Here is an 11,023-nt window from a genome sequence, read left to right as displayed (position 1 = left end):
AGACTTCAACTCTTAGCTATGTAAATAGTTTTCTTAGGCTGTCAGTAGGTGCCGTCTATAGGCCTACCTCATGCCAGTCGAACCATTCCCATTTCCTGAGATTCAGTATAGCCACTCTCACAGCCAATCAGATAATTTCCAAAATACAAAGTAGGAGGAAAAAAAAAGTTTCCAGGATTCTATCATGTCTGCTATAGACTGTTAGTGCTGAGAAACCTTTTTTTGGTGTGGCCATTTCATATTTTATCTGATTAAGGTAAATTCCAAGGAGAGCTCCACTTGCAATAATGTTTCTGTTAATAATATCTTTCCGTGCTTTCCCTCGCCTCCTTCTGGGAAGCAGGGATTATGAGGTAAATTAATTAGGATAGTTGGAAACTTTGTGACTCTTGTGACAAGAGGGTTTGGTCTGGTGCTGTCAATTGCTACTTCTCCAGTCTAATAAAAGCACAAAGGGAGCAGTCTCTGGGGGAATACACAAGTTTAGGTTGCATGTGCATCCCTGCGTCTATACATTTCGTTATGTGCTTCCAAGATACAGTTTTGTATCCTCATGGGTCTAGTGTCTGTGTGGGCAGAGGGGTCAGTCCAGTACATCCATTCAAAGGGTTGGAACATAAAATAGCACACAATTGACTCGTATCTCCTAAAGTACAACAAATATTATAGTGATGTATTAATACATAGTATCATATTACATGCGAGATAAAGTCAGGGCAGTAGAACTATGGCTGGCACATCCTGTTCCCACTGCACCCTGTTGGAGAGACACTCTTATTTTGAAATCCAGTAAAGCACAAACATGTGCAAACAGTGGTTTTGGATACCTCAACTACTGCACTTCTGCGGTTTACCTTCAGTCATACTGCCCTAATAAAAAAAAAAAAAAAGTTTTGCTTTATATCTTTTTGTATGAAAGACCCACTGAAGGAAGTGGGAAAAGGAAAAGGAAAAGTGAAAGCAAGTACGAATGAAAACTACCAACAAAGTGTCATTAAATTGAAGGTGTGTGTGGCCTAATAGCCTCCAGCCATAAAATAATTTCAGGAATTAACTTTTAAAAGGTATGATGTCAGCCCTTCAGCCATTAGATGTAAAGTTACACTTTCAGGACACAGTAAAAGTAACAGAAACTGCTGCTGGGAGACCAGGCTGGTTATTTATAGCCGTAAGGGGTTGGCCCCCTGGACTTCTTCTGACAACTCACTCCCGAGATTTTGATGCCATAGGATCATACTGTTACACTGGTAACCTAGGTGGTAACTAGGTTAACTGATAACTAGTTACACTGGTAACCTAGGTGCACTTTTTTTTTTTTTTTAAAGCTGCATTGGTTCAGTGATGTATAGAAAAACTGTGAGATAGAACATACACAGCACAAGGATAAGATGAGCATGTGTGAGGAGAGGTTGGAAACAAGATCTCTTAAACTGGTGTTATCATGAGGCTGATGAGTACAGAGCAAAGGCCTCTGGCATCCAGAGAGTGCCCAAAATTCACTCTCCTTCCCCACAGAGAGCATTTCATGGGTAAAGTGGTGTCTCCTTCCTAAGTTTATCTTAAATATTCAGAGCAAAACCAGCTATCTGCTATGCTCAATCATCTCCTGAACTGAGCACCTGTGCACACTACTGAATTTGGCATAGGACTGTGTTGCACCGGATGTGTCACATCCGGCTGCAGATGTATGGTGTGTAGATCCTGAGGAAAAAAAAAATGTCCTTTAAATTGCATAGGTTAACGTAACCTTCAGCTACAACTGAATTAATAGTAACAACAATAAGAATAGCAGTAATAACAAAGCATCCCCTGCGGCAGGAAGGTGACCAGCGCGGGGAAGCCGGGTGCGATGGCCACCCCGCGCCGCGGCCTTTCCGCGAGGCCCCTGCGGGCCAGGGGACGAGGCCGGGCCGGCTAACGGCGGCGGCGGGCGGGCCCGCGGGCAGCTGGCGCAGCGCGGGGCGGCCGCGTAACCGCCGTAACGGCCGCCGCAACGGCCGCCCTGCGGGCAAGCCCCGCCCCCGGGCGGCGCGGCCAATGGGGTGGCGCGGGCGGGGCGGCGGCGCCCGCCATTTAGCCCATGCGCGGCGGCGGGGCCGCCCTTTCGGCCTGAGCGGCGGCGGCGTCTCTTCTATCCCAGCGGCAGCGGCTCCGGCGAGAACATGGCGGACCAGGCCATCTCCTTCCTCAAGGACTTCCTAGCGGGCGGCGTCGCCGCTGCCATCAGCAAGACGGCCGTGGCGCCTATCGAGCGCGTCAAGCTGCTGCTACAGGTCGGCGATGCGGCGGGAGGGGCGGCAAGCACCGGGGCTTCCCCGGCTGGCCGGGGGCGGCGGGCACCGGGGCGGGGGGGGAAGGGGAAGCGGCGCATCCGCGTCCCCGCGGAACAAAGGGCGCGCGGCGGGCGGCTGACGCCAGTGCCGGCGGGAAGGTCACGTGGGCGGGGAAGCCGGTTCCGCTAAGCGGGGCGGGGCGGCGGCGGGGGTGGGGGGGGAGGGAAGCGCAGCTTCCGCCGTCACTTCCCGTCCCGCCGCCGGCGCCGCGCGCGGAGAGGAGGGAGAGGGGAGGGGGTGGCAGCGCGCCGCCATTTTCTCCCCCCTCACGTGACGGTGTTGCGGGGCGCTCATTGGTCCGCGGGTGGGGCGGGGCGGGGGCGCGCGGGGTCCGTTGTGACCTCGCCCCACCCCGCGCGTGCGCACGCGCGCGGGGCCGCCCTGCGCGCCAAGGTGACTCGCGTGACCTTCGACGGCCCCGCAGGCCGCGCCGGGGCCTCGCGGCCTCCACCCTTGTGTGAAGGTCGGGCCTTGGCCTGGGTCAGTCCCCGGTCTGGGCGGGAATGCGGATAGACTGCGGTTCTTTCCGGCATCCCAGTTCAGAGAGATCCCCGAACCTTGAGCTTATTGGAAGCTTGCCCTCGCGGCTTGCCTGACAGGCTTAGTCTCCACAGAAAGCAGCTGTCAGGTGTTCAAGCTCAGTGACTCTTTGTTTTGTGGTGTTAGCGGCCCCCAGCTCTGGTGTCTGCAGGCCTTGCAAGACGCACAGTGAAAATGAGCGTTTTTGTTCACAGGTGCAACATGCAAGTAAGCAGATTGCTGCCGATAAGCAGTACAAGGGTATCATCGACTGTGTAGTGCGTATACCAAAGGAACAAGGAGTGCTGTCCTTCTGGCGTGGAAACTTGGCAAATGTCATCAGATATTTCCCCACTCAAGCCCTCAACTTTGCCTTCAAGGATAAGTATAAGCAGGTGTTCTTAGGAGGAGTAGACAAGCACACTCAATTCTGGAGGTATTTTGCTGGTAACCTGGCTTCTGGTGGTGCAGCTGGAGCCACTTCCCTCTGCTTTGTCTACCCCTTGGATTTTGCAAGAACCCGTTTGGCTGCTGATGTCGGAAAAGCTGGTGCAGACAGAGAATTCTCTGGTCTGGGGGACTGTCTAGTCAAAATCACCAAGTCTGATGGTCTTCGTGGCTTGTACCAAGGGTTCAATGTCTCTGTCCAGGGTATCATCATCTATAGAGCGGCCTACTTTGGAATCTATGATACAGCAAAAGGTAAACTTTAGAAGGGAGCTGATAATAAACCTCTCTGTAGAATGTGTCTTTCTGCTGCCTGCTTTTCTATATGTCTGTCTTCAACCATTATGTCTGTTCTTGTGCCTCACCGTTCGTGTGAGGGGGAAGGTAGAAGTAGTGTCAGTGATGCTGCATTGCTGGCTGCACAATTTTGATGTATGTGACTGGCAGCAGGCCATTTCCTAATGGTTTTGTTTTATTCTAATTCTCAAAAGGGGGGTCTAATTATAGTAATGTATTTTAGTAATCATTCACAATTTTATAACACTTCTTTATAAGTGCATTCTTATAGTTATTTTAGACTAATTGAAGCTTAAAGCAGAATATGTTTGAGCAGTTTTACCTAAACACTTCCTGATCTTGATGCTAGGGCATAGTGTCGCTAATACAAACTTGCTGTTTAATACAGAAATCACACAATGTGATTGTTTTTTAGTGATATGCTTTTGGCAAGAGAACAAACTACATCCTCTCTAGTTAATCTGTTATTTGAATATACATATGTTGATTGCTGGGGGGGAGAACATGTGACTAGTTTTGAGAGGTTTATATCATTTCAGTTTGTCTGAAATAGTCTTGTTACATAAATTGTTTTGTTACAGCTTCAGACTATAGCTTTGCAGTGTTTTGTCACAATTTTAAAGTCGCTGTCATTCACTCGGTGAGTGTGCTGGAGGAATTGGGGGCGGAAGAGAAACTCATTAGCCTCTTTCTCGCAGGCATGCTCCCTGATCCCAGAAATACCCACATTGTTATCAGCTGGATGATCGCACAGACAGTGACTGCCGTGGCTGGTGTGGTCTCCTACCCTTTCGACACAGTGCGGCGTAGGATGATGATGCAGTCGGGACGCAAAGGAGGTAGGCTGCTAATTTGTGCTGTTCTTAAGCAGCATTAACAAGATCTTCAGACATCTCCTGTCCTCCCTCAGCACTTACGCTCATCATTAAGGTTGTTGGGCTCTACTGTGTGGGCAACCCCAGTGGAGCCCATGGCTTGTGATATGGCACAGTGCTTGAGAGTACTTGTGGTCAGCACTTTTCTTTATAGAGCATGAAACATGGACTAGGGGAAAAGAATTGTCTGTTGGTAGTAACATAGGTGCTGGCAATTAGGTAACAGTGTAATTGCCCAAAGAAATCTTAGGTAGCGTTCTTGTTGTATGACTTTAATTTGTAATAAGTAGGCAAGAGGATTGGAAGCTTTTCTCTCGCCAGAATGCCTTGTTCAACAATCTTAAATATGGCTTGGCATGCCACAGGTAACTGGTAAAGTGAAATGGGGCTGTTAATAGAAGTATTTCAGATATACAAGTAAAATTGTTCTTTTCTCCTTTTCTACAGCTGATATTATGTACTCTGGAACAATTGACTGCTGGCGGAAGATTGCAAGGGATGAGGGAGGAAAAGCCTTCTTCAAGGGTGCATGGTCCAATGTTCTCAGAGGCATGGGGGGAGCTTTTGTCCTTGTGCTGTACGATGAATTCAAGAAAGTCATTTAAAAATAGCCTGACTAGGATTGGAAATCAAGTTGAGCAGATCATGTAGAATAACTACCATTATGGACCATTGACCTTCAAGAAATTCCTGTGAGTCTTATTTATCGGAGCCAGATATTTGTAGATGGGACTAGAAACTGGCATAAGAGACTGATCCATGGCCTGCATGGGGACACTGTGACTGGCAATTCAGCACAGTGATTTTTTTTTTCCTCCCCTTTCCCAGCAATGAAAAATTTGTGACATTGGTTATGGGTCCAAAGCAGCTGGGTCCAATTCAGGCAGAAAATTGCCTGTGGATCAGTCCCCCAGTTTCAAGTCCCATCTTCTAGGACCATAAAATTGTATTTGAAAGTACTTGCTAACAAATCATGTCTTTTCCACTTGTACTGAAGCACTATGTACCATTTTGCACAGCTGAACATCTAGCGATTATATTCTTAAATTGGGGCATTCTGCTGTAAAACAATAAACATACTTACTCTGTCTGTGTTGAAATTATTACATCTAAGCTTGGGAAAGCCTCTTCTAGTTGAAAATTTGTTTCAGATAATGGATTCTGATACACCTACACTGCACTACAGCAGAATAAGCTTGGATTTTTTTATTGAATGTGAGATCCTTATGGCAGGGGGAAGCATGGGTTGTAATAATAGAAACCACTCCTTTGTGCCTGGTAGTTCATGGTAGAATGCTGCAAGTGGCTTTTTGCATGATTCTTACTCTGATTTGCAATGTGTCACGTAATGTAAAATGAGGGTGTTTTTTTATTTTTTTTTATTTTTTTTTTTACTGTAGCACTAGAAGGGTAACCCAAACTCCCAAGGGTAGTCGAAAAAAGTTACAATGTTGTTGCCCTTGGTAAAACAGCATAAAGTGAAATGCTAAAATTTTTAAAAAGAGAAAGAGGCAACACAGCATTCATTCAAAAACCTTGTAAAATGCCTTCAACTCCTAAGCAATCTCTCTCTCTTGTACTGTTGCTGCTATCTGGAAATGCTGATTTTGCCCTTCAGGATCCTATTTGGATTGATCTGTAGCAGCAATGAGTACTGTCATGGAAGATGAATTTAAACTGGAAGTTCATTCCAAAAGGTGAAGTTGGCTGAGGGGATGAGACGAAGAATATGTATGGTTCTGCTAGCTGTAAAATGTGGATAAAAATAGTCAGCCTTCAGTTTTCACTCATTATTTGCTAAAATCTAGTGTGAAGACTAAAGGTGGTCTGAACGGTTTCTTATACTGCTATCCTGGGATATAGTAATACCTATCTGCTCTTCTCTATGTATATAATCTTCCTTTTTTTGTACTTTATAATATACAAAGACATGTTTCCTTAAGCAGCTAGGTCAGGGGACCAGTATAGGAAAACAAGGTGTTCATCTTCCAGTCATGTTAAAAAAGCCTCCCCATCTGGGTATAGATGGGGGGGGAAAAAAATGCATAACAGTTGCTGTGGCTGACAGAGCTGTCCAAGGGTTTTGTGTGCCTTCTGAGGTTGCTATTCAAGATGAGGTATTTAAATTAACTACTCTTTGCTTTGGCTGATGATTACCTTCTCTCTGACATATGTTTCTTTCACTATTGCACAAGCACTGCTTTCGGCATCCTTATGAATGTAAGTATGTAGCTACATTGTATACAGGCTAATAGGAAACTTTATGTACCTGCTGCAAAGTGTTTTAATCTTGTTCAATGATGTGGTGTGGGTAGGTCACTTGCTACTGACCTTGCCCATCAAACTGTTGTTTCAGTTGTAATTACGCTGATTTTGGGGGCAAGGGTTGTATCTGTACAAATGTCACTTGGTTTTGTTTTCTGTGTATGAAAGGGGGGAATTTAAAGCTATTTCCTGTGGCTTGAAAGGTGGAAATAAGGTCAGAGTACCTTGTGTAACCTTTCTGGGCATGTTGTGGCTCCAGCTTTGTGAGAAGGAACTGAACTTGGCAATGACATGAACAGCACCTCAAAGCAGGGAGGGTGTGAGATTTTTCATGCCCCTCTTAATGCTCTCCAGAATTAGCTTTTAAGCAGAAGAATTAAGAAATCAATGTAAATGTGGGTGGTTTAAGTGGACCTGCCTTTTTTTTCCTTTTTTTTTTTAAACCTCTGCTGTACATTTCAGCATATACTACTTGGTGTTCTTCATTTTTCAAGGATATGACTTCCCTTAGTCATGCAGCAGCAATTTTCAATGTGGTCATGCAGTGTGGGAACATGAGGCAAACAATAAATGAGACTTTTAAAAAAAAGCTTTTGTTTCCTGCCTTACTGAAGTGATTATTTGGTGAAATGTATTTATTTTGAACAAGTTACAAGGAAAAAAAATGGATTTTCTTTTTTGTAAAATTATGGCATTTAAAGAATACAAACTGTACAGTTTTAAAGGAATAAAGTACATTGATGTGAAGGATCTTTAAACATAAAAAAATCAGTTGCTAAAGCTGATTTAAAATTTTATTTTACAATACTGGCAAATGTGTCATATTGGATTTATTGAAGACTTTCAAATATGATTTATATTAATTAAGTCAATATTGCAGAAGTTCACATTTGCACTGAAATAGTGGGATCTTGAAATGGTTCTTTGCAACTTAATATCTACTTGTTTTGGGCATTTTTTATTATTTTCTATTTCAATTTTACATCAAGGGACAAAAACTTTGGAATGTATTGATGTAACATTTTGGTATTGCTGATCAAGCAAAGTTGAAGGGCAGTTTTGAAAGCAGGTTTTGAATATTCAGTAAAATACCATAATGGATATAGAAGAATGATAAGCTGTGGAAATAACTAAGGGCTCATTCTTGATTTTTTTTTTTTTTTTTTTTTTTTTTGATCAGAGCTAAAACATACCACAATAAAAACAGGAAATCCTAAGTCTTAGCTGTTTTCTGAATGAGGTGCCTTGTGTAGCATATTTGAAGAAAATCTCAGGTTTGAGCAAGGCTTGATGGTAATGTTTCCGGATATGCTTAGCTGCCAGAGGTGTTTTTAAACAAAGGGAAAAGAGTCAAAATTGTTGGTTCCTTTTAAACATTTTTTTAATGGAAGAGTTTTATAAATTCATTTCCAGACTGGACTGTGAGGAACACAGTGTTCCTAAAGTGTCAGGAAGATGTGTGATTTTTGCTTAGCTGAGGAATAAATGTGCTTTGCTTTTTCTTTTCAGAAGGTTAAATCATTTCTTCAACCACAATTATGTCTTCATTGTAAGCTTTTTTGGGTGCATTTATATATTCTTTCTAAGGAGAGAGAAAAATGAATTGGTTTTTATCATGTAATATGCTGCAGATTTAGAGTCTGTGACCTTGAGAGGCCATTTAGAAGAAATGCTAGGTGTCCTAGTACCCTAGTCCTATTTAGATATATAAGAAATGCTTGAAAAAACAGTGGATTTGCATAAACTAGTGACACAAATCACTGGGACATTTGAAGAAAATGCCATGTCTGCGTGCACGCTCAAGGAGTTCTGCAGTTCTTGGAATATACTTAATATAGGAGATGAAGCAAAAGTGTCAGACTTTACTCCTATTTCCCAAGGTGAAAACAGTTGGAAGGGAAAAGACCACAAAACAAAAGCAGATTGCAAAAATAAAGTAAGGGATTAAAGGAATAGAGGCATCGATGAACTGAGTAAATTGACTAATATTCATAGCAAATAATATTTAAAAAAAGCTTTTAGCAAGCATGTTAAGGATATAAATACAAACTGAGTGTAGAGAAAGCTTTGAGATACAAATAAGCTTTTTGATTATTTAAGGAAGAACATTATTGTAGATGAAAGGAAAAATAGTGGAAAATTCCAGAAGATTATCATAGTAGCAACAAAATTGGGGAAGTGCAAGCTTCAAAAAGTTGCAGTTGGCAGAAGAATTAAGAGTTTAGAAATGGGTTGTAAATATATTTGCAGTAGGTGGAAGCCTCTAGCAGGAAGCGAGCTTAAAAGAGGCAATGGAGAGGACAGAAATCCTTGTGCTGTTAGCTACACAAATTGTGTTTGAGTTGCCAGTCTGTGTGTACCAAACTGAGGAGAGGTCACTGCGCGCTGGCCATGCTATTGGGCAGTTGCTGACTGCAAGGAAGCGCTCATGTCGCTTCATGAAATTATATGCATATAAAGAAAGCCTCCTACTTTGGTAAACAAATGCAATCTGGAGGGTCTGCAATTTTGGGGCTGCTTACGACTTTACTAGCAGTTGCTGGTTAATAACTTGGTAGGCTGACACGTTGCTGTAGCTCTGGCTGACTGTCAGGAGGTGAGATACCAAATATTACTTCAAAAGGGTGCATGAGAACTCATCCAAATCATATTGCTGCCTCCTTTTTAGTAAAACCAAAGATAGTGCATGTATGAGGACAATTTTTTGTTATAGAGCCAACAGGAGAGTTTTAATCAGTAATAGTAGCTTTGAGGATTCTGTGTAATTGATTGAAGGAAAAGCTCTTAGTGTCACTTTTTAAAGTCTCCTTGAAGAGTTTTGTGGCCACTAGCAGGCAATAAAAATTAGCATGATGTGTTTAATGTTAGAAAAGATTAATTTTTTTTTGCTTTAACCATCTAATACAAATCATTCTCCTGCTCTGCAGAGACAATGCAAACCATTTTTCAGCACAAGTCTTCAAATGGACCAATTAAAAGGAGAATTAGAAAATGAATCATCTGAAGTCTAGGTATCATAATAGATGAAGCAAAATTGAACGAATTAGAGTTTTTTTGATAGAGTATGTAAGACACTGTAAACAAAAAAGGAATAAGGAGAAGTAATAATGGTTATATACTTAGGGGGAAAAAAAGCTTTAAAGATAACTAAGCATTAGACCACCTATTAAAGAACAGGTATCAGTCTTTAAGAGCATTGCAGATAGTGAAGCTGAACAAAGCATCTAAAAACCGCCAAGTTTATTTCCAGGCCTGTCTTCCACGTTTCAGGGTAAACAAACAAACAAAATCTTAATTGTATTATCAATATTAACAAATGTTAGTGGTAAATGTTTCTTCACTGTAGTTTTTTTTTTTTTTTTTTTCCAAAATAGAAATGACAAGCTAGTGATATTGCTAATTTGTGTGTACCAATCTTAGTTAAAATGATTACTCTGTCCTTAATACATGCAAATGTGTGCAGGATAATCACTAGTCTCAGCACTGTCATGAAAACATTTCTGGTTTCAAACCAACATTTCAACGAACATACATGACAAACTTTTAAGAACAAAATGATCATGTGTTTTTATGCTAATTCTTCTAGCACAGTGGGTTCTAGTTAACAAATATGGCTACATTGAAATTAAAAAGAGGTACCTGCATATCTTCATCAGTTAATACATTGAATTTATCTCTTGGTTGTGGAATGGGAGAACATATTCTTTTGAAGTTGCAGTATCTTTTGGTACAAAACAGAATTTTGAATAAATTAGAATATTGGAAATGCAAAATGCAGAAATGTCTGTTCTTTAAGGATGTTTCTTTCAAGAATAAAAATGTGTACTGTTTGCCTTACTTTGAGGAGAAAGAAAATATCTCAAAGACTGGTACATAACTATTCTTCTGCTTATAACTTGGGTAGTTACACTTCTGTGATTACAGTCACAATAAATGACGTAGTTACAGTAAATCACACAAAATACATCACTTCTACCCCAAGTGAGAAGTTTTATTATAATAAACATATCTCCCCCAATTCTGTATTGTTTCACACTATGTGAAGCTAATGACTAAAAAGCCATGTGATATTTAAATGCTTAAAAGTAAAATAAAACCAATTGCTTTGTTTTTATAAGATATGTCTTGAATCACTTATTAACTTTAATATCCTTTCCCCCTGTTTCTCTGTAGCAATTTTACATGCTCAAAGTCAGCCAAAACAATACTGGTAATTATAATTCATGATGATGATAATAACTGGGTACTTCTAGTTTTTGAAGGTATGGAGAATGGTTGTGTGTCATA

The 11,023-nt window shown here is 41.8% G+C and overlaps 1 protein-coding gene across 1 annotated transcript; it reads left to right on the top strand.

Moving 5' to 3' along the window:
* Positions 1 to 2,089: 2,089 nt before the first annotated feature.
* On the top strand, positions 2,090 to 5,229 carry SLC25A6 (solute carrier family 25 member 6). The gene is made up of 4 exons (XM_088521831.1): positions 2,090 to 2,273; positions 3,068 to 3,554; positions 4,295 to 4,435; positions 4,919 to 5,229. The coding sequence occupies exons 1-4, from the start codon at positions 2,163 to 2,165 to the stop codon at positions 5,074 to 5,076; spliced, it is 897 nt and encodes a 298-aa protein (XP_088377957.1). The 5' UTR covers positions 2,090 to 2,162; the 3' UTR covers positions 5,077 to 5,229.
* The last annotated feature ends 5,794 nt before the right edge of the window (positions 5,230 to 11,023 follow it).

Source organism: Tinamus guttatus, unplaced genomic scaffold (assembly GCF_059628265.1).
Source record: "Tinamus guttatus ecotype Peru unplaced genomic scaffold, ASM5962826v1 Tinamus_guttatus_pri_ptg000134l, whole genome shotgun sequence".
Taxonomy (NCBI): Eukaryota; Metazoa; Chordata; class Aves; order Tinamiformes; family Tinamidae; genus Tinamus; species Tinamus guttatus.
Note: the sequence above shows the minus strand (reverse complement) of the source record. Positions and strands in the feature narration are given on the sequence as shown.

Coding starts and splice junctions, on each gene's coding strand:
- SLC25A6 (XM_088521831.1), top strand. CDS start 2,163: ATGGCGGACCAGGCCATCTCCTTCCTCAAGGACTTCCTAGCGGGCGGC. Junction 3,555..4,294: donor AATCTATGATACAGCAAAAG/GTAAACTTTAGA, acceptor TCTTTCTCGCAG/GCATGCTCCCTGATCCCAGA. Junction 4,436..4,918: donor GCAGTCGGGACGCAAAGGAG/GTAGGCTGCTAA, acceptor CCTTTTCTACAG/CTGATATTATGTACTCTGGA.